The 12877-nt window shown below is 41.6% G+C and overlaps 2 protein-coding genes across 2 annotated transcripts in view; one reads left to right on the top strand and one right to left on the bottom strand.

Moving 5' to 3' along the window:
• The window catches only part of LOC121537424 (rap guanine nucleotide exchange factor 3-like), a 47510-nt gene extending 43111 nt beyond the window's left edge, over positions 1-4399 (top strand). Inside the window, exons 20-27 of the mRNA XM_041845060.1 lie at positions 41-222; positions 1102-1192; positions 1316-1366; positions 3428-3515; positions 3632-3696; positions 3844-3898; positions 3997-4068; positions 4197-4399. Of these exons, the coding sequence (XP_041700994.1) occupies positions 41-222; positions 1102-1192; positions 1316-1366; positions 3428-3515; positions 3632-3696; positions 3844-3898; positions 3997-4068; positions 4197-4315 (723 nt within the window). The 3' untranslated portion in view covers positions 4316-4399. The remainder of the gene's footprint in view (positions 1-40; positions 223-1101; positions 1193-1315; positions 1367-3427; positions 3516-3631; positions 3697-3843; positions 3899-3996; positions 4069-4196) is intronic.
• A 1931-nt stretch (positions 4400-6330) lies between these two features.
• The window catches only part of LOC121538016 (integrin alpha-5-like), a 64264-nt gene continuing 57717 nt past the window's right edge, over positions 6331-12877 (bottom strand). Inside the window, exons 28-30 of the mRNA XM_041845748.2 lie at positions 10391-10492; positions 9741-9863; positions 6331-9485 (exon numbers count right to left, since the gene is read on the bottom strand). Of these exons, the coding sequence (XP_041701682.1) occupies positions 9402-9485; positions 9741-9863; positions 10391-10492 (309 nt within the window). The 3' untranslated portion in view covers positions 6331-9401. The remainder of the gene's footprint in view (positions 9486-9740; positions 9864-10390; positions 10493-12877) is intronic.

The following is a 12877-nucleotide window of genomic DNA, read 5'->3' as shown; positions in this document are numbered from 1 at the left end:
TACATGTGGATGGTAAGTGAATATGTCTCTCTCCCATCAGGTGGAATTAGTCTACTATATATTTGGGCGACATAAATTCCCGGGCGCCACCACAGCTAACCTGGAGCGTTTCGTGCATCGCTTCAACGAGGTGCAGTACTGGGTGGTGACGGAGGTGTGTCTGTGTACTGACCTGGTCAAGAGAGCCATGCTGCTCAAGAAGTTCATCAAGATGGCCGTCGTGTGAGTGGCACTCAAATTAAAACACAGCTTACCTTGTAAAGTGTAGATTAATTACTATGTTATCTTAGGGGTAACTATCCCTATATAGCAGTATACTACACTGAGTATACAAAACATTAAGAACATCTGTTCTTTTTATGACATAGACTGAACAGCTAAATCCAGGTGAAAGCTATGGTCCCTTATTGATGTCACTTTAAATCCACATCAATTACTGTAGATGAAGGGGAGACAGGTTAAAGAAGGATTTGTAAGCCTTGAGACAATTGAGAAATGGATTGTGTATATGTGCCATTCAGAGGGTGAATGGGCAAGACAAAATATTGAAGTGCCTTTGAAAAGGGTATGTTAGTAGGTGCCAGGTGCACCAGTTTGTGTCAAGAACTGCAACACTGCTGGGTTTCTCACACTCAACAGTTTTCCGTGTGTATCAAGAGTGGTCCACCACCCAAAGGACATCCAGCCAACTTGATACAACTGTGGGAAGCATTGGAGTCAACATGGGCCAGCAAACCTGTGGGGGGTGCGCAACTTAATATTAAGAAGTGTTCCTAATGTTTGGTATACTCAGTGTATATTGGTAATGTTGTACAATAACACACTTTATACAAAAAATTGAACATACCAGCAGAAATCATGTTTTCATATCCAGTTAAACTGATTTATAAAAGATTGGTAAAGGAAGATGCTCTCTTGTCTGTAGCCACTGATGCGCCAAGGCTGCGTTTACACAGGCAGCCCAATTCTGATCTTTTGCTATTCATTGGTGTTTTGACCAATCAGATCAGATATTTTGCCAGTAAGTGATAAAATAATCACTTAGGTAATGCACATGCTTAGTCTGCCCACAGCTGTTACTGACTGTGTTTCCTATTTCAGGTTGAAGGAACAGAAGAACCTAAACTCGTTCTTTGCGGTGATGTTTGGTCTGAGTAACAGTGCTGTACAGAGACTTAACAAGACCTGGGAGGTGAGGTCTGCTGGGGACAATGACCTACATTTTGATTATCGCTTATAACAATTGATTTGATTATAACAGATGTGAAATGGATTTCAGAGGAGATCTTGTAACAGTTGTTGTTTTTGTTGACAGAGAGTGCCGAGTAAGACGAAAAGGGTGTATTGTGCATACGAGAGGTTAATGGTGAGTGAGTTAATGTGTGCGCACTTACAAGCTAGCTATATAACAGTGTTCCATTAAATGTCATTGATAATGACGGGTGACATCACAGGCCACTTGTAAATCCCTCCACTTCATTTCCATTGTGTGTATGAATCATGTTTTCCTCCCATTGTAATATGTAAACATGTTTTCAATATATATATTTCCTATATAATTAGCAGGTTGGCATTTATTGGGATGACTCATGTACTGGAGGCAGCTCTGCAGAGTAGTCACTATCTGGCACAGCCACAAAGCCATAAAATCTGATTTTAAACCTAACCCTAACCTTAACCACACTGCTAACCTTACGCCTAACCCTAACCTTAAATTAAGACAAAAAAGCGAAGAGTTGTCTAAAAAGATGTCTAGAAATGCACACATTTTGTGCTCATCTAGGAAGCAATCACTCCCCCATTGCTGACTACAAATGATCTATAACTGGGCTAATAACTCACTAACAAGCAAAGGATATGAACATGTAGCTCTCGCTTTGATCTCAAAACAAGCACATCTATTTACGACCACTCATGCTGTAAAAACAGTCCAGTTCAAAGTGAATGGCACAGATCCATATATACGACAATGGTCTATTTGCATATAGGCCTACTGCAGCTCTGATTGGTTATGACGCACCGGTCTGTGTAGAGTACGGGCCTGAGTCATGCCTGTCAATGCAATAGAATCCTACTCCAGGGCCTCCCGAATGGCGCAGCGGTCTAAGGCACTGCATCGCAGTGCTTGAGGCGGCACTACAGACCCAGGTTCGATCCCAGGCTGTGTCACACCCATTAGGCGGCACACAATTGGCCCAGCGTGGTCCGGGTTAGGGGAGGGTTTGGCCGGCCGGGATTTCCTTGTCCCATCGAGCTCTAGCGACTCCTTGTGGCGGGCCGGGCGGTGTTTCCTCCGACACATTGGTGCGGCTGGCTTCTGGGTTAAGTGAGCAGTTTGTCAAGAAGCAGTGCGGCTTGGCAGGGACGTGTTTTGGAGGATGCATGGCTCTCGACCTTCGCCTCTCCCGAGTCCATAGTGGAGTTGCAGCGATGGGACAAGACCGTAACTACCAATTGGATATTACGAAATTAGGGAGAAAAAGGGGAGAAAAAAAAACGCATTCTGCCTACAACAAAATCTCTTGCATAGTTTGTTTTGTTTTGGTATGTTACATTGAAAGTGGCTAATATTGTGTTGATTCGATCACAATTCCCACAGTGAAGGGAAACGTTGATAGTGTTAACTAACGGGGAAAACTCTAGAAAGTTGAGTGAAGTTAAATCTCATGCTTCTCTGCACGGGCTGATATTTATTCTGCGCGCAGCTTAGAGGGAACATGGATGCTGGCCCATGTTGACACCAATGCTTCCCACAGTTGTGTCAAGTTGGCTGGGTGTCCTTTGGGTGGTGGACCAGACTTGATACACACAGGAAACTGTTGAGCGTGAAAAACCCAGCAGCGTTGAAGTTCTTGACACAAACCGGTGCGCCTGGCACCTACTACCATAACCTTTTCAAAGGCACTTCAATATTTTTGTCTTGCCCATTCACCCTCTGAATGGTACACATACACAATCCATGTCTCAATTGTTTCAAGGCTTAGAAATCCTTCTTTAACTGGTCTCCTCCCCTTCATCTACACTGATTGAAGTGGATTTAACAAGTGACATCAATAAGGGATCATGGCTTTCACCTGATCAGTCTGTCATGGAAAGAGCAGGTGTTCTTAATATTTGGTATACTCAGTGTATAGCCAATTTTGACTTTGCAGCTGGCCCATCTAGTGGAAATCGCTCCAGGACAAGATTTACCCCAATAAATGTCAACCTATATATAAGTAGGGGCGGCAGGTAGCCTAGCGGTTAGAGAGGCGAGCCAGCAACCTGTGTGGCAGCCCCCCGCACCTCTTCCCCCCCAAAAATGTGTGTCTTTCGGAGGGGTTGGGTTAAAAGCTAATTTCAGTTGGACCTTGTGTGCAGTTGACCAATAAAGTGATCTTAATCTATAGCTAATGGAGAATTGTTTTTATTTCTGTTAATGTGTCAGGATCCGTCACGTAACCACAGAGCGTACAGACTGGCTGTGGCAAAGCTCAGTCCTCCCTACATCCCCTTCATGCCCCTGCTACTCAAAGGTAATAATGCTTTCTTAGCCTTGTGACAAACGTAACATTCAATATCTGAGTTAATTCTACATGACCCTATACTGAACCAGTATGTTGTTCTGTTCACCAACTGTACCTACCTCTAGACATGACATTCATCCATGAGGGAAACAAGAACTACACAGACAAACTGGTCAATTTTGAGAAAATGGTGAGTTGTCTAGCCTAACTATCACATTTTCACATCCTGTAGATGTGCTGTAGATTACCATCAATCAGCCCTTACCTAAGTTATGTCTTCTCTTTGTGTCTGTAAACTATTGCCTGTATAAGCTACCTTTTCTTTTCACCGTTGCAGCGCTTGATTGCTAAGACAGTGAAGATAGTTAGAGGGTGCAGAAGCACGCCTTACGGTAAGAAAACAAAAGAAAACAAAATTGTAGAAAAGGACGGGATAGGAAGGACAATGTTGTGGCATGGTGTTCACTCTCTATGGTTCTTTGTCCTACAGTGCCTTCATCACCTCAGAAGGGACTCGCAGACAGAATGTTTCTGGAGGCGCCTTCCATTCGGGTGTCCACATGTAAGCTATGCCTTATCTACAAAAATCAACACTAATTTTCCATTCTGAGAACTTCAAATGATATTAAGTAACTGCAGCGCTTCAATTTTAATTTTTTTAACACATATCTCCCTCTGTCTCTTGTCCAGATTCCGAGCAATCCCTCCCTCTCCGGAATCCTAGCAACATCCGCCACTATGTTCAGAACTTTGAAGTGATTGACAACCAGCGCAAACTGACACAACTGTCCAGAGGAATGGAGCGCTGAGGGCTGAACCAGACCAGTATACAGTTGATGTCGGAAGTTTACATACACCTTAGCCAAATACATTTAAACTCAGTTTTCACAATTCCTGACATTTAATCCTAGTCAAAATTCCCTGTCTTAGGTCAGTTAGGATCACCACTTTATTTTAAGAATGTGAAATTTCATAATAATAGTAGAGAGAATTATTTATTTAAGCTTTTTTTTCTTTCATCACATTCCCAGTGGGTCAGAAGTTTACATAAACTAAATTATTATTTGGTAGCATTGCCTTTAACTGAGTCAGGTTTGTAGGCCTCCTTGCTCGCACACGCTTTTTCAGTTCTGCCCACAAATTTTCTATAGGATTGAGGTCAGGGCTTTGTCGTCCTTAAGCCATTTTTCCACAACTTTGGAAGTATGCTTGGGGTCATTGTCCATTTGGAAGACCCATTTGCAAACAAGCTTTAACTTCCTGACTGATGTCTTGAGATCTTGCTTCAATATATCCACATAATTTTCCTTCCTCATGATGCCATCTATTTTGTGAAGTGCACCAGTCCCTCCTGCAGCAAAGCACCCCCACAGCATGATGCTGCCACCCCCGTGCTTCACGGTTGGGATGGTGTTCTTCAGCTTTCAAGCAATCCCCTTTTTCCTCCAAACATAACGATGGTCATTATGGCCAAACAGTTCTATTTTTGTTTCATCAGACCAGAGGACATTTCTCCAAAAAGTACGATCTTTGTCCCAATGTGCAGTTGCAAACCGTAGTCTGGCTTTTTTATGGCGGTTTTGGAGCAGTGGCTTCTTCCTTGCTGAGCGGCCTTTCAGGTTATGTCAATATAGGACTCGTTTTACTGTGGATATAGATACTTTTGCACCTGTTTCCTCCAGCATCTTCACAAGGTCCTTTGCTGTTGTTCTGGGATTGATTTGCACTTTTCGCACCAAAGTACGTTCGTCTCTAGGAGACAGAACGCGTCTCCTTCCTGAGCGGTATGACGGCTGCATGGTCCCATGGTGTTTATACTTGCATACTATTGTTTGTACAGATGAACGTGGTACCTTCAGGCATTTGGAAATTGCTCCCAAGGATGAACCAGACTTGTGGAGGTCTACAATTTTTATTCTGAGGTCTTGGCTGATTTCTTTAGATTTTCCCATGATGTCAAGCAAAGAGGCACTGAGTCTGAAGGTAGGCCTTAAAATACATCCACAGGTACACCTCCAATTGACTCAAATTATGTCAATTAGCCTATCAGAAGCTTCTAAAGCCATGACATCATTTTCTGGAATTTTCCAAGCTGTTTAAAGGCACAGTCAACTTAGTGTATGTAAACTTCTGACCCACTGGAATTGTGATACAGTGAATTATAAGTGAAATAATCTGTCTGTAAACAATTGTTGGAAAAAGTACTTGTGTCATGCACAAAGTAGATGGCCTAACCGACTTGCCAAAACTATAGTTTGTTAACAAGAAATGTGGGGAGTGGTTGAAAAACTAGTTTTAATTACTCCAACCTAAGTGTATGTAAACTTCCGACTTCAACTGTATAAGGACTGTGTTTTATTACAGCCTGTGAATCAGAGGTTGGCAGGGGAATACACACCTCCATGGTCATACTAATCTACATGCAAGCTCTTCTATAGTCTCATGTACATGTCTGGTGTCAAGAATGGAGGACTGTGGGGATGTTCAGTATCACACAGAGAGCATTGAGGAGAAGCAGCTTGTTGGACTACTAATCAATAGTACAAGGACCTGAGGAGGGATCTGACTGGCAGTATCTAGTGACCTCTAGTGTCTTACCAGATAAGTTGTTTGTCCTCACCGACCACTGTTACTGATAGGACTGTGTGGCGCTACAACCTGAGGAAGAAGTACATACATTTGGCATTAGCTGTTATTTATATAATAATTTGTATAGTATAATATTTGTAAGATAAGCTTATGGTTTTAAATTTTTTAATTTTAGTCATTTAGAAAACGCTCTTATCCAGAGCGACTTACAGTTAGTGAGTGCATACATTTTTCATACTGGCCCCCCGTGGGAATCGAACCCACAACCCTGGCGTTGCAAGCGCCATGCTCTACCAACTGAGCTACAGTAGGCCCTACAGGAGGCCTCTCACTTTTACAAGTGAGTGCCATATAAGCACATACAATAGGTCTATGTTATAGCTCCTAGTTATGGTGTTTTAGTTTGTTTTGGCCTTCTCCACTTTGTAATACAACTATCATGTACAATAAGTTGTTGAGCAATCAGTTGATTCCAGACAGCATACACAAATGTGTAAAACATTTCATGTCATGTGCAAGTTTATTTTTTCTAAATAAATTATTTTCAGAACTGTGTATTCAATCAAAGCATGTCATCAGGATTTGTAAAAATTAAACATTTTATTTGAAATGCAAACCGTATAATAAGAGACAAAATCATCTTCCCAAAAAGTCTCCCCAATATGGGGAGAGTAAATTTCACAAATGTTTTTCTTCAATTGGATCTAAAAAATATTCTCGGCAGAAATATATTTACAACTTTGTAAAAAGGAGATTTATTAAATGGGGCCTAGAAAGCATTGAGAAAACAAGGATAAACCCAGTGTAGTCTCCTGCTGTAACCACAGAGGATTCTGTTTAAAACATCCTCTTTCAATATAAATAATACTAGGTTGACATTTTCAGTCTGGACACCACGATCATACATATACTGTTCAAAACAATATCCAAATACTGTTCAAAATAATATGATACATGTCAAATGAATCCACTGAATGTTGATAAAGCTTGTGGATTAAATCACCAATATGAGCTAAAGGGCATTCAAAAGAAACAGTGAAAATGTGTAAAACTATGGCTGCGTTTGGATAGGTGATACAATTGAACTGAACATACATTATCACACATGCCCACTCAAGTTCAACTCAGAGGTTCTTTACCACTGATATCTGAAATAGTGATACTAAACATTGCCTAGTTATAGCAGTGGAGCAAAATATACAATTGGTCAATATGTGCAGTGGAAAAATCTAGGAGGAAAAAAACAAACCAATTGTTTTAGACAATATCCCATCCGACCACAGGGAACAAACTTTGTATGATTTTTATCACACACTCATCACCAGATGTTAGATACACCAGGTGTAACACAACACCTCTGGAAGAAAATGAACAAAAAAATTTAAAAAATACGGCAAAAACTAAAACCAATATCAACCAGAGTGAATAATAATATTGCACTTACAAACAATTTGTTTAGTTCCCAATGCCCAGATGCTATCCCTTTACAAGAGGCACAAACTGATTTTACTGTACATGTATGTATGCATGTGCATTTTCATTGCAGTCTCTCTACTGCATTAAGGGCCTGATTCAGACTTGAGATAAGTTAACTTAACATGGACTTAAGTTTTAAAAAATGTTGACTTAAATCCATGTTAAGTCTACTTATCTCAAGTCTGAATCGGGCCCTAAATGAATAGCTACTCTGGTCCTAGCTGTCCTAAACACTATTGGGCAGTCTCAACCCATCCTGAGTACAGATTGAAGTGATGCGATGATCAGCATTACTGCTGGACAAGTCTACCCTTCCCTAGTGATGCAAGAGAGAAAGGAGAGGACTTAGTTAGCAATGGGAAAGATATCTCTCTGATTCACACAAAAAAACATACACAGACAGGAACATTGACACATGAAGACACATGGAGTCCAACACACACAAAACCTATTTACATGACAAATAAATGAGCCCCACATATTCAGTCCATGGGTGAAGCTGCAGCATCGTGGTGGGAGAGCTTCTGGTACTCAGTCAGTTCTCTTTATCATAAAATAAACCAGAGCGAAGATGCTCCTAGAACACTACAAGATCCAGGTCAAACGTTTAGCCGTTTTAGCCGATATTTGGCCGTTTCCCTGACACTCACCGGAGTGAGCCCTGACCTGCAAGCAACCCAATCAGATTGTATGTATGTAGTCTGGACAAACTTGTTTACAAGTCACCAGCCAGAGTTCTATCTATCTCACAGGCCCATGGTGGATTGATCCAGTCAAGTCCCAGTCAGCTTTGAGGCAATGCTTTCATTTGTCACAACGAACACAAACATATAGGATCAACACAAAGTGATCAGTAAGGGTTCAAGTCAAACTCAAAGGAAGATCAGTCCGTCAGTATCCTGTCTGTTTTTGGCATCTTGTTAGACATCAGTAGATTTCCTTTGAGTGAAAAACAACTGGACCAAGCACTGCATGTCCACCAATCTGAGGCAGAAGAAGCTATTTTGGCAGTACAGGAGTCTATACCTGCCGAACATTACTGGAGCATTAAACAAAAGATAAGATCGGCTGTAAAAACATATTTGGTAGAAATGTGGATAGGTAAACAGCTCAGGTGTAGAGCGATTACGGAGACATGAGACAGACTGTCTGTGCTCCTCTGGTGAACATGCTCCTCTGGTGCCCTGAACAGAAAGCATGTTTCCAACTTCGGTTGGGAAAGTATCAGATCAGATTTCTTGAATAGCTACAAAAAGGAAGGGAGATGCATTCAGTCCCACTCAACACCACAATATACCTTTTTGAAGCAATGAGCACACTTTTTTAGCACCAAAATGAAGGCAGTTGAAAAAGATTAAAACAATATTCTCTTTCACAAGGATCCACAAGGGAATAAAAAGCTGTTTTAAAAGATGTGCAGGGAGAAACCAAGCATCTTCCTTGATCGAATCAAGGGATTCCATAGGCTGCTCCTCTTCTTCTTCTGTAGTCACTAGTCTTGGACTTCAACTCAAATAGGATCAGTAAGTCTAAAGCCAGTTTGTCTGACTGTGACACTGAAGTTCAGCTTGGTGATCAACCCCAACCCGACGACGACAAACATAAACATATATTAAATTAAAAACATTCATTTGGTTTGGAGTTCTTTGGGTTTTTCTTCCTCTAGTGCAGTACAGTGGTCTTTCTACCTCCTCCTGACTTCAACTGCAGTCTAATCCTCTCTGGACATTTAAATTAAGCACATTTCTCCGTTGCAATCATGTGGGTTTCTAGGTTTCTTTGGTTATTCGACAACAAAATAGTTTGTTTTAAATCCTTTCTATGTGGTGTTTAGGCCTCAGATGCAGCCTGGGGCTTGAGTTGGGCCTTCTCCATAGCCATGCGATAGGGTAGCGACCTTTTGAAGAAGCCAAGCTAGGAAGAGGAAAGCAGACATTATAAAAGTTAGAACTGAATATAATATCATATTTACAACATCATCTCAAATCTTCATATGTCAATGAGGATCTAGTCTCTCCAGCCAGACTTACATGTAGGCCTACAGAAGGCAGAGCTAAGAGTTTTGGCCCGAGACTAATAAAGTTCTAAAGGCAAATATGGGAAGTTCTTAAGAGATGGGAATCGCCCACTCTGCCGGACGTTAACATCAACGCTATCCTGACCACTCACTTTGTACAGGACGTAGATGAGCAGTGCCAGCAGCAGAAGCCCAGCCAGTATGGCCAGAATGATGATCCACAGGGGGGCAGAGTATTGGCTGTCTGGCTTGTTCCACACCACCGGGGTCACCACCTGAAGAGGGGGAACACATTTAGTCATGACCTCCACTTATAATAGCCTCGATTCCAGGCTTCCTGCATTTTCCCAACAATAGCTGAGTGATGAATGAAACATGGGCATACTATATGCAGGGGTTAAATTAGGCCGGGTCCCACCGAGTCCCGACACCTATGATCCAAATGAGAGCCAAGCGGAGCTGAGACCCTGTAACTTTGGTTATGCGAATTTCAAATTATATAATGAATTATCTAATGACTGTTTTACCAACACGAGCAAGCAACAGCAAAATCAGACAACCCCATAGTAAAATAGTTTACCTATTCAATTGTTCAGCTCGTTACATTATATGCGAGAAAATAATATTCCTCACAAGGCACTTTCAAATTGGAAGTGCCTCACAGGCAGAGAAACATGCATGCCCAGTCATTGTACACATCCAAAATCACAATTCAACCACTGACTGTATGGTAATGGAAGACCAACAATACAATATAAAATAGAGCAGTTTGTTAACATGGGCGCACTGCACATACAGCTACCTTTTTAAATCCACTAGGTACCTCCTTGGGCAAGATGGCATATGGCATCTTGACCACGCTGAACATTGCCAGGCACTCCAGCACGTACCCCTTGTATGCCCTCTGAGAACGGAAATAAAACAACAGGATCAGATTGGATATCCATTGTGATTCTTCAAATAATTTGTGTAGGAGTACTGGAAAAGCAAACTGCAACTTGTATGGGTGATAGCCATGTGTGGACTAGTGATGGGTGCTGTTCGTCTTGTGTCCAGTAGGAGGCAATAATGTGCTACAGAAATTGATGAACCTCATCAGACCGGCTGGTTCTCTTTCTCACAAAACCCCTCTGACGTTCCAATCCTATGAGAAGGCGTGACCGTCAGCTAATGAATTTCCAATGCACTCACACATAAGCCTTGGTGTAAGGTCTTTCTCACAATGGCTTCTGTGGACAGATACCCTCCAGCTCTGCTATACCTAATACACTATAGACCAACACACACACAATACACTCACAGAACAATTTAAATTATAATTGAATTATATTTTTTTCTGTTTATTTGCACCAAATATCTGAGTCTGTGCACTGGCAGAGTTTAGCTCTGAGGTAGCTGTAATACGGACATCTAGTCAATACAAATCACGTGTGTGAGTCTGACTGGTCATTCATATTTTACAGACTCTAATTTGAGGTTTTAAGTCTTGGTGTTTTCTTTGTATAGCTGCTTAAAGGAATATTTCTGCTTATACTCAGCCAAACCTTGACATGAGAAAATACACAGACAGCAATGTGAATAGACTGATAGGCCTACAGACAGAACACACAGACAGACAGTCCGTCTCATGCAGTCAGTGCCATTGTCATCTGGTAGAAACGTGTCTAGATGTGTAGTGAGTTTGAGATGAGGGAAGACCAGTAGTTCTGGTGGTTGCTTTCATCTCCGCATCTGAACCTGACTCTTCAATCACCTAATTAAAGTGGAACTGACAGCATTTTAACTACTTTGCAGATATGAAACAAACCGACAATCATAATATTAGTCACAAATATCAAACTCCCAGTTGAAGCTACAAAACCAACTTCATAAGAGGTTTTAAAAATAGATTATATTTGACAAAAAATGTCATGATGTAGAGTAAGTAATTATTGGCAGAATAGATGGATGCAGTTCAGTGCATGATTAATATAGCTAATTCACCAATACATTTCTTGGTAGTAGAACAAATATTGCTATCAGGTTGTATATCACAGCTGGCCTGGTAAAGCCCTTCAGCCCTTCAGGATACACTGGGGCTTGCAAAAGTATTCCCCCCCTTGGCAGTGTTCCTATTTTGTTGCCTTACAACCTGGAATTAAAATAGTTTTTGGGGGGGTTTGTATCATTTGATTTACACAACATGTCTACCACTTTGAAGATGCAAAATATTTTTCTATTGTGAAACAAACAAGAAATAAGACAAAAAAACTGAAAACTTAAGCGTGCATAACTATTCACCATCCCAAAGTCAATACTTTGTAGAGCCACCTTTTCCAGCAATTACAGCTGCAAGTATCTTGGGGTATGTCTCTATAAGCTTGGCACATCTAGCCACATTTAGCCACATAGCATTTTTGCCCATTCTTCAAGGCAAAACTGCTCCAGCTCCTTCAGGTTGGATGGGTTCCGCTGGTGTACAGCAATCTGTAAGTCATACCACAGATTCTCAATTGGATTGAGGTCTGGGCTTTGAGTAGGCCATTCCAAGACATTTAAATGTTTCCCCTTAAACCACTTGAGTGTTGCTTTAGCAGTATGCTTAAGGTCATTGTCCTGCTGGAAGGTGAACCTCCGTCCCAGTCTCAAATCTCTGGAAGACTGAAACAGGTTTCTCTCAAGAATTTCCCTGTATTTAGCACCATCCATCATTCCTTCATTTCTGACCAGTTTCCCAGTCCCTGCCGATGAAAAACATCACCACAGCATAATGCTGCCACCACCATGCTTCACTGTGGGGATGGTGTTCTCGGGGGGGATGAGAGATGTTGGGTTTGCGCCAGACATAACATTTTCTTTGATGGCCAAAAAGCTAAATTTTAGTCTCATCTGACCAGAGTACCTTCTTCCATATGTTTGGGGAGTCTCCCACATGCCTTTTGGCGAACACCAAATGTATTTGCTTATTTTTTTCTTTAAGCAATGGCTTTTTTCTGGCCACTCTTCCGTAAAGCCCAGCTCTGTGGAGTGTATGGCTTAAAGTGGTCCTATGGACAGATACTCCAATCACCGCTGTGGAGCTTTGCAGCTCCTTCAGGGTTATCTTTGGTCTCTTTGTTGCCTCTCTGATTAATGCCCTCCTTGCCTGGTCCGTGAGTTTTGGTGGGCGGCCCTCTCTTGGCAGGTTTGTTGTGGTGCCATATTCTTTCAATTTTTTAATAATGGATTTAATGGTGATCCGTGGGATGTTCAAAGTTTCTGATATGTCTTTATAACCCAACCCTGATCTGTACTTCTCCACAACTTTGTA

Source organism: Coregonus clupeaformis, chromosome 24, assembly GCF_020615455.1.
Source record: "Coregonus clupeaformis isolate EN_2021a chromosome 24, ASM2061545v1, whole genome shotgun sequence".
In the NCBI taxonomy this organism is placed as follows: Eukaryota; Metazoa; Chordata; class Actinopteri; order Salmoniformes; family Salmonidae; genus Coregonus; species Coregonus clupeaformis.
The sequence above is the reverse complement of the archived record's forward strand: the minus strand, read 5'-3'. Positions and strand labels throughout refer to the sequence as shown.